Source organism: Ostrinia nubilalis, chromosome 20 (assembly GCF_963855985.1).
Source record: "Ostrinia nubilalis chromosome 20, ilOstNubi1.1, whole genome shotgun sequence".
Classification (NCBI taxonomy): domain Eukaryota; kingdom Metazoa; phylum Arthropoda; class Insecta; order Lepidoptera; family Crambidae; genus Ostrinia; species Ostrinia nubilalis.
Genome location: NC_087107.1, coordinates 1,877,378 through 1,894,606, shown reverse-complemented (window position 1 = coordinate 1,894,606; position 17,229 = coordinate 1,877,378). Strand labels below are relative to the sequence as shown.

Genomic DNA, 17,229 nt, shown 5'->3' with positions numbered 1-17,229 from the left:
CCAACTAATATCAAGGTTGTAAAATAATGTAATTGTAATAATAATTGTTATCATGCTACAATATTACTCACTCTTAATGACGTCCGTTACATGTCATTAAATAGTATTAAAAAAATAATAAAATCTACCATTCATACAAAGGTTGCTTAACTTCGTTAATCATCACCAAAGTGCTGTGGGTATTTTAGTTGACTGATAGCAACTAGTCGCTATCGTAGATAGAGATCACGAAGAAGCAATGCAAACTCTATGGTCGATGAGTAGAAAATAGACCCTTAAAAGTTTTTTCTTTCTTTTTTTAGTTTCCAAGCAAAACCTCGGACGGACAGACAGACGGACAGACAGACGTTCCTTGTCAGGACCAGGGCCGTCTTTAACCTACCAGGGGCCCTGGGCACTTAAGGATCAAGGGGGGCCTATGTCATCTGGAGAAAGGTCTTTTGAGTAGACAGGGGCCCCTTCGGTCGCGGGGCCCTAGGCACGTGCCCAAAGTGGTGGAAAAGAGGGGGCCTGGTCAGGACTACTAAACCTTAAAAATGGTCTCTCTTGTCTTTCTCCTTCTTTTTTTCTTGTGGTATGTACCTGTCTTATGTACCTTATGTATGTTAAGTGTGTCCTCTATCTATCTATCTACTTAGGCTTTCCTAATTGCATCGAACGTCACTGAGTTAACTAACTAATTTCATCGTTAAAGATGTCGTCAGAAAAAGTGAATGAATGGAAAGACTAGTCAATTATTGAAAGCCTGACTCATAGGGTTCCCTAGTGTTACATAGACTCTACATAAGGCGTTGGTTAAAATAAATATACAGGGTGACTACGAAGTTATGTACTTGATCAAATAAAATATCATTTGTTTAGCACTACGTCCGATTCGAACCCAATTCGTATCCTTCAAAATATGGATCTAAAAAACTATAAAATTAATGAAATCTTAAAAACTAGGTACTTTAATGGAGACGGATCGGATCGGATTCAGTGAGAAACCGCTTTAAGCTCTCACAGTATCTCCGAAGTCCTGTGTGGATTTTAATCAATCTAATTCTTCGATGTCATGAAGTATCCAAATTAGTTTGACTTATGCGTAAATTCTATAACTTTAACTGTACTGTACAACCTACGATTATAGAATATAGATAAAGATAGAGGTTCTAACAAATAGTAAGTAGACTGGTGAGCTTCTAATATTTGATAGAGATTTTTCCGTAGATCTGATTCAGTCATATTATTATACCTGTTTATCAGTTTACAAGTAGTATTACATGCATCAATACACCTATCAGATCCCCCGTCAATGGTTTTATAGTAACCCTGTATAGGGTATAATTAAGTAACCCGAAGGAAATGCCTGGTGGTGTGGTCACCGGCAATTATGTTTGTTGAAACTTTTCTTGGACGATTCCTGCACAGTATAATCGTGTTAGGAAACGAAATTCAAAACGCGACGCAAACTTTTTAATAGTGAATTTATTTGCCTAAATATTATACTAGTTGTCTGGGTTATATGGACTGGGTAATGCATTACACCTGCACCTTGCACCGTCCACTAGTATCGGAAAGTATAATTTAGAGTGGTTTATTTTTAATTTAATGGTCATTGAATATTAAACAAAAATGACACATTTTGTCCACAATAAAATTAACTTGTCTCAATGACAAATATTTGCAAATTCGCGTACATTATCTTGCAACATAACGTGCGAAGGCCCGACCGCCCGACGCTCTCCATGCGGCACAACACTAACCGATTGATTTCAATCACCCGCCCAATCAGAAGCAACGAGTATCAATTAATTACCACTTAAACTCGCCGGTTTACACCAACCCGTTCCGTCGCGCACGCTGCACATTTGACAGACTGGCCAGTTTGCGTCTGACTTTCGAACGCGAACGCCCGATGCGCGCAAAAAAAATACACCTGTCAAAAATTGGCGGCAAACTTTCCGCCACAGAGTAAAAATAGTTTCGGATTTTTTCTTCTGTGTTTTTTCAAGTGCGTTTTAGTTATAAAATCATGTTTCTATTTTCATTGAAGAAAGTTGTTTTGATAAAGTAAAAACAGTGAGTGTTTACTTTTTGGTGAAAGTGGAAGGATACATTTAATTGAACATGAAGTCAATGAGTTGTTTGTTTGCCGGATTTTTCATATTGTTGGCAGTTTTAATAGGTAAGTTTGTTGTTAAATATTTACTAATGTAACTAAGTTACGTATTTCTTGACTCTATTAAAGTTATTTGAAGAATTCATAAAGTATTGAAGCATCCATACAAATATGGATTCCTGTATTAGTTACTAGCATCCATATAAATAAAGAAAATTTGGTTCCTGGATTAGACGTTACTATAAATCCTTAAAATAGCATTTGATAAAATAAAATATAACACGTTACATCATCTTATGCAATTTATAAATACGTGAGTACTTAACTTACACTTAAATTGCTTAACATTAACCTAGAAAATTTTGCAAATCCGGAAACCGCTGCAGTCATAGACGACAGAGAATGCATCAAATGCCGCTTAAAAACCATGCAGACCGTTTACTGCTGGTTTGACGTTTTCTGCTGTTCATTTCAGCTAAAGGACGTCCACTGCTGGACAAAGGCCTACCCAAAGGATTTCCATAATGACCGGTCCTTCCAGGTTTTTCCCGGGTTCCCGGTAATGCACCAAATGCCGCATAAAAACCATGCAGGCCGTTTATTGCTGGTTTGGCATTTCCAGATATAATTAATTATTATGAAACTGGTTTATTTATTTAATACCTCATTAGTTCATAAAAGCACTAGAAAAAACGGAAAAATATTACAGACGTTGTTATGTACCTAAGTAACGATACACGCACTTTTTTCTGAAATTGATTAGGAACAATAAATATAACACAAAAATTATTTATATGAGCTATTGCTAACCTGTTAAACGCAAATTTAATTCACTATCTACTCCCTTTTCTTAGGTATAAGTAGATTTGCATTAAAAGCCAGTTTAAAAATTTTATCGTCATAAACTATGAATTTTCACCTTGTGCCACGTAGAAAAAATGTATCATACAATATTTTATGCTCATGGTTAAATTACCCCAGCATAAAAGTAATGAACCAAACTCAAATTAGCATATTAATTAATACAAGTAAAACCACCATTCATAAAAAGACAGCGCAATAAAGAATAACATTATTATGACACCATATTAATGACGTTATTCAATTATGACTGTACCAAGACAAGAGATGCCAACTATTCTTTATAACAAATACAATATACAGTATAACGAATGACCATCTCATTTACGAATTCTATACATTAGTGAATGAATAAAATGAATACCTTTCGCTGGTGAAAGTGGTTACACATTAGGTGTTCGGTAATTAGTAAAATCCGGCGCCTTGAGTTCCTTTTACAGATCTCAATGTATGGCCAATCATTTGAGGTCTAATTGCAGGTGTCTAATCGCCGTACTTGCAGTGGGTCCCAGGTTCGGTTCCTGGTTGTGTCATTTTAGAAAATGAGCTGAATGTGTTGTGGTAACTCATAAAACTTTTCCTTAGTATTTCGAGTTTCGTCTTGTCTGGCATGGAAAAAACTTAAACTTTGTATTCAATTCACGTAATTAGCAAAATTTTCAAAAACTAACGAATGAAATTCCGCAATTTACCTACGAGTATTAATTTTAATTTACAATGTTTGACTACATTTTCACTAAAAAGTAGCACGCAGTACTGAAAAAAAATAATTAATTTGCGGCACACACTTTGAAGTCATTCATTGGTAATAAATAAAAATATACATAATTAATGGTTTAAATAATAATCGTAGTTCTTTCATATTACCGTCGTGAATAATTGCAATAACTGCAGGTTCACTTATCATCGTATTTTAACATAAAATGAGCTTTATTTTTCCGATCTTACGAGTGAAAATTATGTAATGGAAATCAAAACAACTTACGTACTTGAACTTATGGCCGTACAAAGATTAATCGTAAAATCATACCAAAAGAGGAAAATTATGTCACCATACATTCTCACGGTGCTCTACAATAGGGCGTGGATAAGTCACGGTCAGCGAGAAAATTCAAGTTTGTGCCTTAACATGACGTTTTCAGTATCACCACAGGTATCATCACCCAATTGATAATTTTACTAAGAAGTAGTCAGACTAAAAGATTTATTAATTAGTTAATTCAAAAGTCTATACTTATCTTTATTGAATGAACATAATTATATTTTTCTATCAGTCGAATCAATTAACAATCTGTTTGATTGATTACAAGTTACTCATAATTATTATTATATTGTTTTTTTTTAAGCCCCGACGTAAAAACGACGGGGGTTTTTAAATCAGGAAAATAAAGGGATGGGGTTTTCTCTCCTCTACTTATAAGATCAACAATTAAGTATTACAGTACTTATTATTATTCTGTGGTATTACTATTTATTTCGAGCAGAATAAAGATAATACGAATGCGAAGTTGAACACTACACGGCTTTAGCTTTGCATTCAATATTAAATTAATTTCAACCTTGAGTCCCCACTTATATCCAAACAATCCATCTGGCCACTTACAATGAATTAAAAAAGAAAAAAGAAGAAAGAGTGCGTATTTTGTTTTCTTTTCATTCTAAATGGCACGCACGGGTCACGGCTCGGGCAGTGGGCAACGGTACAATTGCATTTGCACTTGGCACACATCAAGTAGTGCGTTGTTTTCATTGTAAGGGGGACGATTGGCTCTACACTCGTCATATCTATCCGGGCTCTATACGGATCGTTATCGTTATCTTTTCTGTTAAGTACGGATTTAACAGAAAAGGAAAAGTTTACCTTCGTATTGATATTTTTTCTGATTTCTGATTCGATTTAAGTATCATTAAAATCTAAACGTCTATAATTATGGTCAGCTAAAAAGCACATAACTTCATATTTTTTACTACGAACTTCATCTTGATGGTTTTACAAAATAGGAGCTTCCAGATGGATTTTTAAAATCATATCACCAAATATACAGTATGGGTACCCAAGTAGCAATTGGTATTAATGGCAAAATCTTACTTGTCTTAACCCTATCTAAATTTACACTTAAGCTAAAACCAAATTAACTTAGAATAGAGATTTTTTTCTTTAAGACTTTATATTCTTCATCGAGCGCTACTTAAGCAAATTAAGAATACCCAAAACCAAGTTAAGTATTCTTTAGATAATTTGGTCTTAAGTTATTCTTAGCTTAAGTTAAAAAAAACTTATTTTACTAAATTAAGATTTTTTGTATGGTCACTTAATACTAAATAGTATAGATAAAGTATTATTTAAGTGTTGCAAAGTAAATAAAGTATTCGTAGATTTACTTAAGACTTTTTAAAGACTATTGTCTTAGAAATAGTTTTCTGAAGATTAAGTTAATTACTTTTTGACTAGAATTAGTACATTTTGAGAAAAAATACTCTTAACGGGACGATTTCGATAAAACAGGATCACGCCTATTAATTCAAGGTAATGCACCTGCGTGCGCAGCTTATTGTAGTAATTTTTGATACAAAATGCGTGCGGTCGCCCGTAAACTAAATTATGCTATTACTAGCGGCCGCCCGCGACTTCGTACGCGTGGATCCCGTTTTAACCCCTTCATCTATCTTACGCAGTTTAGATTTTTTCATACAAATGTTTTTCCCGCTCACTCCCGTTACCGTGAGAATTTTGCAATATCCTGTTGTAACTAAGCTTTAAGTTTACTAAGATACCTGCATGCCAAATTTCAAGCGTCTACCTTAAGCGGTTTAGATTTTTCATACAAAAGGATTTTCCCCCTAATTCCCGTTCTCGTGGGAATTTTGCAATTACCTGTTGTAAGTAAGCTTTAAGTTTACTAAGATACCTGCAAGCCAAATTTCAAGCGTCTAACTTAAGCGGTTTAGATTTTTCATACAAAAGGATTTTCCCGCTAATTGCCGTTCCCGTGGGAATTTTGCAATATCCTGTTGTAACTAAGCTTTAAGTTTACTATGATACTTGCATGCCAAATTTCAAGCGTCTAACTTAAGCGGTTTAGATTTTTCATATTTTTCATTTACATAGGTAAAATATATTCCATGTACAGAATTGACCTATACAGATTTATAGATAAGTAAATTCAAAATATGATTTACTAAAATATTGTCTAAAATATTTTCGAAATTGTATGGTAAAGTTGGGTACAACATGATATTATACAATTCAAAACAAAACCATGAAACTTATCGCCCATAACAATGTCGTATGTGAAAAACAGCAACTTTACAGGAGAGCGTTTCAAAGTTCAAATTGCTCATATTTTTGTTCTTATTTTAAGCAGGGTTATGAAAGTTTAGAGTATTACTATGAAAGTTATTTATGTTTAGGACGATATTATGAGTACCCGGTATTTAATGTATAAATATGAGAAAAGTCACTTGTGACCTTTTTAACGGAGTAATACTAATGCTGATTTGTCATATCTACCAGAACCGACATTGTTGCTTGAACGAAATTGGTAATTACTTGTCGGAAATGCCACTTACGTCTTTGTTTAGTTATTTATTTATGATTATACGTATGTCGTATGTAAAAATTACTGTAAAAAAAACACAAAAATCTATATAAATTATGTCCCAAAAAGTAGTGTCAAGCCTAAGCCCAGAGGTAGAGCATCACTAGGGCTACCCAAATTACCGTGACTTTTGATAGTTTTCGAGTTATGTTTTTTTTTACAACATACAGGATTTTAGTTTTTTATTCGTGTTATGGATGTAAATACTTCTGAATTAGCTAGGCCTAGTAATTCATCTAATAATAATTAAAAAATCAGCCATGTAACTTGACCAAAAAAGTGCGTAAGCACAGAAATTTAAAACAATCATAAGTCGAAGACTATCAAAAATCGCGGAACATACATGGGGGTGATTTGGATAGCCCTAGTGATGTTCTACTTCTGGGCTTCGGAGCTATTGAGTTAAACATTATGTCACGTATAATGTTTCCAAAGATCACACTCTGACTGTTGCAGACTGCTCATGACTGACTTCATCAGAAGAACACTCACAAAAAGGAGACGGAACTATTTTGAATTCGTGAAACTTAAGTTTAAAGTTGCCCTGCCTGTTGGAACTGCGACAAGTAATGGTCGATATCTAGTCATCACCTAGATATACATTCGGGAAGAATTTATATAATTGACGCCCTTTGACTGACGTATCCCATCTTTTTTGCCATTCAGTAACTAATTCCTCTTCAACGACTTGTCGGGAATCAAATAATCGGCTTATTTTAGAACGATCGCGTTATTAAAGAACTTGGAGGTTATATTTTCCCTTGATGCGAAGTACATAGCCTTTTGTACTCCTAAGTCGACCGGCAGTACACCAGCCAGGACTAGCAGGGCTTCCGTGCTCACAGTTCTGTAAGCTTTGCAAAGAAAAATCAGTGCAAGGCGTTGACTTTGGAGTAGTTTCCGTCGAGCTGCTCCTATAGCTGCTCTGTCAGCCCAAACTGGTGCACCGTAGCAAATGGAGCTTAGATTCGTAGCCGCGTATATTATTCTGAGCATTTCAAATGATAGACCCCACGTCGAGGTTGATATGTGACTTAGAGCATAAAAGTTTCTTTGGTGGTGGAAGTGGTGACGGAACCGATGCTTTAACGGCGCTAGTAGCATTAGCTTCCATTACTGATAATATCTCGTCATCTTCATTGAATACATCACCAAGTAATTCGTGCATTTAAATCAATTCATCTTGAAAACTCGCCGGTATAGGAGACTCTTGACGAACAAAAATAACTATAAAAAACGATTAGTAATTTAAATAATGTAAGGCCCGAATTAAAAAAGTATAGTTTATAAAAAAAGAAGGCATAAAAAGACATTTGCAAATTCATGCGTGCGAACAAACATGGTTATTTTATTTTACAGTCAGTCAATCATCGTCATACAAGATTCTAGCGACATTTTAGTATTTTACAAAACAACTAACAAGGTACTGCCGAAATTTTAACCCATTTGTTGAACGTTATAATAATGTCGGATGTGGAGCTACCGACATTTAAATTATTTAAGAAACATTCAATAACGTCAAATATGGTACTACCGACATTTATCCCATTCAAAGAAAAGCTTAACAACGTCGTATGTGGTACTACTGACATAAAGTGTTACAAAAATAAGATTAACAATGTCGGATATGGTACATCCTACAATTTTAAGTTACGTGTTAGGAAATGCTAATGCAAGTTGGTATTACATTCAAAATTATTTATATTTAATATAACTGCCGTAAAAAACAAATGATAATACGACGTCCGTTCATCCCGCTAACATAGCCAGAAGTGGGAGATCGCACGCGCTCACCCGCCTCCGCGCACCGTTAAATACGTCGGGAACAACTATCCGGCATTGTTAACGGTCTATCTAGGCAATATCCGACATTTTTAATGTAGTTATCTCAAAAACTAAGCATACAATCATGATTTTTGTTTCACCTAATGATAGCTTTGATTAATTACGCACAAATTATGAAATAAAATGAAAATGGCAATTTTGCAGTTCCGACTATGTTAATAGTCATGGGCGAATTTAACTAACTAGGTGACAGTAGGCCTACCTTTAAAAAAATCTTAACATAATAACTACCGAAAAATGTTTCTATTAATTGTAATCCACACTTATTTACGCTTCTCAATCTTCTCATTTAATAAATTAGAAACACTGTGTGATTAAATTTAACAAAATCACAAATTGTTAAAATTCCATAAAAACAATTAAATAAAAATTTTTCACAATAAAATACGTCATGTGTTCATTAATACGGCAAAAATCATATGGCCGATATTCAATAAATTTCATTGCTTATCTCTGAGTGTCGCAATTACAAAGTTCAAAGAATACTTTACGAAATATGCGGGCGGTGCAATTTACCCGCCCTATATGTTATAACAAAACTAAAAACGTAAAAACCAATTAAAATCCTATTAGAACCATTTTCGACTTCCACACGGACAATCCGAGGGAGAAATCATGTAATTAATAAATTAGTTAGTAAATGAATTGTTCTTTAATGTATAGCAGGACCAATAATTTAGCAAGACTGAGACAGAATGAAAACTATATAGTTTTAACTAAATAAAACTAAAGATCTACTTGATACCATATGCACTTAAGTAATACTTCATCAAGTGAATTTTAAGTGTAAGTTAAATCTAATGTTTCTAAACTAATACTATGTAAAGTATAACTTGACTCAACTCTTTCTTCACTAAACTTACAAATTAAAAATCTTCTATACTCTTGCTAGATTAAGACAAATTAGAATTACCGCCATTATGAGCTATGTGTAACAAAAAATAAATCAGAAATTAACCAATAATATCATAACAAGAGGACATTTAAATTGAAGTACGTCTTTGTTACACTTTTTCTAGTTGCATAAATGTCTAAGAACGTTTGCATAAAATAAAATCTTATTTTATAACCTCAATGTTTTCTTTATACAATACAATTTCGTAATATTTTATTTATCTTATTAGGTCTTTTTCAAGGCCCTCCTGTTTTATAACATTATCCATTGATTTTACACGAGAAACCACAATGCGTTTTATATTTCCTATGCAAAAATGACATTCACGGTCTATTCTAGACATTTATAAATTAGTTATTAAAATAATTTAATCGCCATTTTCATTAACCTTTATCTAAAGTTGATTTAGTGTTAAAGATCACAATGTTTACTAAATTAAAGTTCCTCTTTAATAAAAAGTGTCTTACATGGTTCTTCATGAAGTTAAATAAACCTTAGCTGTAAAAATAATTATTACTCTTAAATAAGTATTCAAGATATCTTCAACTCTATTTCCTTGTCTACAGTCATACTACAAGTTATATTATAGTACTTGTTTAGAAATTCTTAAAACTACACTCTTAATTAGGGTTTAAGTCTGCCTTAAGCGTTGTCTTAACTCTGTCTCAGTGATTTCCAAAGGATTGTGCCCTTTTTTGCTTACCATTGTCTTGGGGCATAACTTCAAGATTTCTTGAGTGCGACTATTGTCTTGGCCAAGACAACGGCTGGAATTAGGCTACTAGTCTTCAAGATATCTTCAATGCCTTATGAAGATAATCTGTTGCTACTTGGGTAAATGCATATAGGGTATGGGAAAATGCATTTTTTACATAAACATTGGTGTTTTTCAGCCTCCAACTTAAGCAACACCTACATTCATATTTAATAATGCCAAAACTAATTTCAGGATATTTTCACCAACAACATCGTCAATCATCGGACTCATTTTACTGCTTGAATGCACAACGATTGCTGCCAAACGCGCGAAGGTGCTAATCATTTTCGCAAAACATTAATATGGATTATTTCTAGTTTATAGCAACACATTACTAACCCATTTAGAGGGACCTTTTATTTACTGTTACGTTATTTGCCAGCTGTTAAATGTCACACAATTTATTTTTTAAAAGTAACCAACTCAATTGAAAGAAGAAAGTGTGTAAAGTCTAAAATAACGAGCAGTAATCAAACTTCGTTAAAATAAATTGCAGTAACAAATACAATTGCTATTTGACTCAATCATCTATAATAGTATCGTTGTATAATATCAAGCTGTTCTCACTTTGTTTATAATGAGCATGAGTTATCTATAAATTCTATTGTATTCTTTTTGTCCGACTGACTGACGACCTTTTGGTTATATTGAGGTAACTGAGAGCCACAAAAGGCATCAAAAAGTATTACAAGCATTAGAGACGCCCAATCATGTGCTGTAACGAAAACTTTAACGATCTGTTAAAAATACATCTTTAATCGGCCTGTCACAGTAATTCTTTATCGCACGTCTTTAATTTTGGTACTCGTAATATTACCTAAATGAATGCCTTTGAAAATTAAATGCCCATTCTGTGTGATTCCTTGTATAACTAATGCACGTCATTAAGCTTTGCTAATTTTGTTAATTAATAAAATCTATTAACATCGACACTACATTTTAGGCTAAGTTGCACCTTTAACTTTAACAAACGTCAAACATCTGTCAAACTCTATACAAAAAACCCCAGTTATTTGTCATAGTTACGGTAAAAGTAAGTTGGTTCCAGCATTAGATTGTGAATTGAATAACGGTTGAGTTTGAGACAATTCTGCTCTTCTTCATAATTTTTTTATCGTATCTCATTGCATTTCTGCAGAAAATTCAGTGGTCATCCAAATTGTCTACACCGTGTAAAAATATAATACTTTCAAACCGCCAAACGTTTGATAGTGTCATCTCATACGTCATGCGAATTCGAACACTTTCTCCTACGAAAGTAGTGACAGTCGTCTTCGCTAATTTACATAGTTTAATATTCTTTTGTTATGTAGTTATGGAAATTGAAATGTATTGGATGGCCGCAGTTCTTGAGAGGATAGATCTCGAAAATATTATTCTATTATGCACAGGATGATACTTTCAAGTTATATAGAAAGTTTTTATATGACTTATGAGAGAAGAAATTTTAGATCATTGAATAACAGACATTTGTGTGACTCATAGATAAAACTTTCTGATCACTCAAATCAAAATATTATTTAAAAAATCATATCAATTACTGGCCCTGCGCTCCTATTTAGGCAGTGATTGTAGGTTACATAGTCAATTAAATAGGTACCTACATAGCTTAATAATTGGTATATCACGTACATGTAGTTTGAAAATATTGGGTACTTTAATTATTTGTATTTTGTGATTTATTTCAAATTAGTGCGCTATGTTTTCCACCTTAGTAGCGATCTACGGAATTGATTTACATTCAGTGGCATTCTTGACTCTAATTGCATTATTTTAGGGATTAAAATGCAATGAACAGATTCTAATCCACCTGCAAAGTGGAATAATTAATCTACTTAAGCGACTTCACCTTGAGTGTTAAAACTGAAGTAACTAACACGATATGTGGTAATAGGAAGTCGTTTATTGTCATACGATTATCATCTTTAGGGGAACATGATAAGGTATAATGCGCTATTTAGTTTGGAATGTAAAGTGTGATCTAGATGCCTTCATAATTTTAGACTCTCAATGCCATAATTTTAATATTCAATCCACTTTAGGAAATCATACTTGAAAACAAGTTATAATTTTTCACACCGAAAAGAATTCAAAATCGAGACATACTAAGAAGTTACTGAAATATCTTAAAGATAGAGTCTCTAGATAATAGAGTATTATTTTGCTATTAATTTGACTTCATGATCGCTTCATCTGTTTCTATTATTAGGATCGAAAAATAAATCTTTAATCATACAATGAGAGGAAGAAGATCTCTACCTTAGTTTTGATTCACACCTTCTTACATTATTTACCTTTGATTTTGCCAACACAATAGGTCATGTTAATCTTCCAATGAAACATTTAAGTTAATAAAGATGTTACATTCGCGTGAGTCTTTCCTAACATTTTTTATTAAGAAGTAACACGAATAACCTTGCGTGCAAATATTGTTGGAATTTTTGTTCGATATCTTTATATTCTTCTCAATTAAAAACTAAATACAAGTTTCATTTGTTGTGAGCGACTTTTTAAAAGTTAATAGATCTCGGCGGTGTGATTCGACTTTTCTTGTTGATGCCTATAGAAAAATAAATAAAATTAATATAGATTCATTAATGATTCAATTCGCAATATTTAAACAATTGAAATCAACAATTAAGACATTACAAGTTCAGTGGACACCCAATATCTTTAATAGTTAAACCAAAGAATAATAATAAGTAGGTACTGTGAAACCCTATTGCATCCAAAGGGATAAAAAAAAAGTGTTAAAAAGTAGAAACTTTCCACCAGAATTATGTAAAATTGCATGCCATCTTTGTGTATAAGTTTCTAAAACATTTGCAAATAGATAATTACAGTAACATGTCATATCTGCCAAGGGTGAACCGATGGAAATGCAGCGCCATTGTAGAAGGCTCCCACGCTTCTATCGCGACGATGGGTATTCACTTGTCAGGTTTTTGTGTTGCCTGCTTCTGATTTTACTTTTCCGACTTTGAAATTGTCTAATTAGGCAAAGTAGCAAGCAAATAAGATTGGATAGTTTCTACTACAATGGGTAAATGTAAATAAATGGTAGGTAATTATTAGTTTTTTGTATCTTTGAATAATGAGGGCTATCGTTTTTATACTTAACAGTTGGCACCCCTGGCGATTGACAGGACCTTACTCTACAGTGGCGCCATCTTGATGAGTGCAAATGCGATAGTCCTCCTACCACTTTAGCGCTCACCAGTTGGTGCCACTGTCCTCGCTACTAGCAAGTGACAGGACCTTACTCTACAGTGGCGCTAACTGGTGAGCTCTAAAACGATAGCCCTCATTGTATCTGGCGTAATGGAAAATGTTTGTGGGATTACTTAAAGGTGTGCGTATGTGTATGCTTATGTTACTTTTGAATTAATAAATGTATAGATGTAACGTAATTTATTGACACAAAACATAGGTTATTCCAAAGGCCACTGACTAAATTACATGTTTTAAAATCTCAACAAGATTCAGCCCAATATTCGTTTCTTTCATTGCAATAAATGTTTCTTTCTTTCTTTCTATTTCACACGACCAAAGTAAGGTCTAAAATATTAGTGGAACCAATCAGATGTGGCGGCCGACGAAATTGTTGACTAGCGCTGAAGCATAGCGGCGCGTCCCACTTGGTCCGAAGGCCGCAATATACTGTGTGGCACTTTTGATAGGAAAATTAATAGAATACTTATAGTACGAGAGGGGACCGTAACAAACCCTTCGTCACTTGATACTAAGATAAGCTCCATGGCAAACGTTCAGAAAAGTTGTGCTAAGCTTGGAACAATCTAAATATTATATACCTAACTCAAAGGTGACTGACTGACATAGTGATCTATCAACGCACAGCCCAAACCACTGGACGGATCGGGCTGAAATTTGGCATGCAGGTAGATGTTATGACGTAGGCATCCGCTAAGAAAGGATTTTACGAAACTCCACCCCTAAGGGGGTAAAACGGGATCCAAATGTACGAAGTCGCGGGCGGCCGCTAGTTAATTAATAAACTCCGATTCAAATATCAGCTTAGTATCAAGTGACGTAGGGTTTCTTGCGGTCCCCTCTCGTACTATTAATATAAAGGTACAAGTGAATTTTAAACCTCCGGTTGCTGTAAATAATAGTTATGCAATTCATCACTTCACACCGGTTCCGCCAGTTGTAATCGCGCATTGTAACAATTTTAACTCAAATTTTGTAAGTGAACTAGTGCAAGGTGACGCGAAACATACTCGTTCACACAGTATTTATTTTTACAAGATTTTTCGCATCCTTTTTAAAGCTGTGTGAGATGAATGTTTAGAATAGGTAACTAGGTACTCTAGCAAGCCGTTTATATTTGGCGTTAATGAGAAATATGGAATTGTAAAAAAATTATACTAAATAATCCTTACACTTTTCAACAGTTCATGTCCTTTGTAATCTAACAATACCTATAGGTAGTGTTATTAGAAAACTAACCTAAGGACACGTGAAGGGTTATAAATCAATTCAAAAACAAATATAGCCAACGGTAAATGACGTTAACAACGTATAAATATTATAATAAAATAGCATTAATTTATTTGCGTTTTACTTGAACACCGAAGGACACATTGCTAATAATTTTACGTTTACTATAAGATTTAACGTCTTTTGTTACCTTCTAAACAAATAAGTTAGGAAACCGCTACTGATTGCTTTGTGAGTTTGTATGTACTTGGTGTGGAAATCAATTGACACCAACGTACAATTCACACACATTATGCAATATTTCTAACGAATAAGTGACATTTCATTAGCAAGTGCTAAATGTGCAAAAAGTCAACAAGGCATATAAATATAGACTTTGAAATAACAGAGAAATATTGATTTAATAAACACCAACCATGTGCGAGTCAGGCTATACATGGTGTTTTGTTCTGTAATTATTGTCGGGCACAGTGAAAGATTATTAAGATGAGATGGGACGATACTTAACAACCATAATGTTATAAATTTTTCCATCTGTAAGAAACGGTAGATATCTTTTAGTTAGACAACTCGCCGCCGCTATATTAATAGGCGTACCTATCTTAGTTGATGTATAGTAGGTAACTTATGAGATACGCCGTGATGTAACGTTAACGGTCAATAGTGAATCCCTTACAAAACGAAACTATTAAAAGAGTAATCTGTGATTTTTATTGGCTGTTAAGCTTTGGGATGTATGAGTTGTTGTAACTGTGACGACATTTTGATACATAAGACTTATGCAATGTCACAGCCTAGAATACAGTAAATCTTAACGACTTACCAGTGGCTTTAAACTAATTCCATCATAGTTTTTGGATAGAAGCTTTATTTAAGTATCCTCCATCAATGTTGTATAGTATTTTAAACTATTATGTTGCATGACTCGTGCAACCGAGTTGAAACGTCGGGAGGGTCTTATTTACCGTTTTAAAAAGATCTTGTTTGCCTCCCATCCCATAAAAAATGCAGGCTAAGCATATACTAAGCAGGCATGACCTGGGAAGAATGTGGAAAAGCGCAAGATAAACGATCTTTTCATAGCTTTGACATAGTAGCTGTTTTTTATTTATGTCCAAAACTTTTTTTATGGGACAGGAGGCGAACGAGTAGACGGATCACCTGTACCTCTAGCATGAAGAACTTTCGTCTTCGAATCGTTTGCGTATTCGACAAAATTCGAATAAAACCTTAGAATTAAACGATGACGTGACAATTTTGACTCTCAAAATAAGTTACGTGCGACTATTTCTCATTGTAAGTTCACTTTACGACACGTTCACAAGCGTGATGTTGTAGTTTTCGTACTAAATCTTTTGATGGCGATTCGAATACGCAAACGATTGGAACTCGAAAGTTTTTCGCGCTAGCCGTACTGATGATAAATGATTATTGTCGTCCATAGACACACGCAGGTGGAGGACTTACGAGTGCGTTACCGGCCTTAATTAAATACGCCCTCTACTGCTAAAAAATATAAAAGGTGTGGTTTTGACCCAACACCCATTCCCCACAATTGGAAATGCCAGTGATGGTATCTTGTGGGTTCAACAAGCACTTTCGAAACCTAAACAAATAGACTGGACATTCTGTTGACATTGACATTTAACATTGATGGCTCGCAAATACGTGTTAACTTTCAATTATACACATTACAATACGGTCCATTTACTTACGTAATTTTTAAACTTATAAGATATTTATGGGAAATTTTTGGTAATATATTTCCCGAAGATTATGAGTTGGGCCTCTTCAAGGCGAGAGGGTATAGGCAGTTACTGCACCACCCTAGACTTCATCCAAATACCTAAAAATCTTTTTACCTTTTTGCTGGCTTACTCATTGCAATGTTCTAATCCGATCTACTTTAGTATTTTAATTAAATTATTAATACATAAAATATGCTCACATTTATCAATATTGTATTGATAAATGTGAGCATAAATTGACATAATTTTAGCCAAAATTATATCAAAACTACTTTTGGTAATTTACCAAAAAATTTGTAGACAGTTAATTAATGTAAGAGTCACAGCTTCACGCCCAAAACTTTCTATTCAAACACCATGTTTTCATAAATGACAGTAATACGTTTGTTTCGTGTTCCACGGCAGAATGTGATTGTATTATTATGGTAAAAGCCGATTATTGGAGCGGGCAAGTGAAACTGCGTGTGAAGGCTCATCGATATTGTCGTTCAGTTAAATACCGTGAACGATGACTATTTGTCGGCTTTTTATATTGTTTATTCGATTTTGTGGTCTTGGGCGATGATTGCTGAACGGAACAGTGATCTGCTACTGTCATAGCATTGGAGTCATTATTTTATTTATTTAAAATTTATTTGCACATTGTACAGGGAAGAAAAGACGAATTTTATTTATAAAACTAGTTTTTACAATAAATGTTTTTGACGCAATGCTTTCTAATATTCACAACTAAATTATTAAATCGTTACACATTGAAGTTATTCACGTATTTACAGTACTAAAAACTAATTTAGTTTTAACAAAAAATAATAAAATAAAAATCAGCAGCGTACTCATACAAAAGACATCAACGCGCTGCGATATCTTGCTTGTACTTATTAAATTCTGTTGTCGTCTACTTACATAAATAGTTATTGAGAATTAGTTCAAAACCTATTGTCTTATTCAAAAATAAATACTGC

General features: G+C 33.8%; 1 protein-coding gene across 2 annotated transcripts in view; it reads left to right on the top strand.

Annotated features, from left to right (window-relative positions):
- Positions 1-1,857: 1,857 nt before the first annotated feature.
- Positions 1,858-17,229, top strand: part of LOC135081440 (uncharacterized) — a 60,708-nt gene continuing 45,336 nt past the window's right edge. For both annotated transcript variants that reach the window (XM_063976126.1, XM_063976125.1), the window contains exon 1: positions 1,858-2,167. In XM_063976126.1, the coding sequence (XP_063832196.1) occupies positions 2,110-2,167 (58 nt within the window). In that variant the 5' untranslated portion in view covers positions 1,858-2,109. The remainder of the gene's footprint in view (positions 2,168-17,229) is intronic.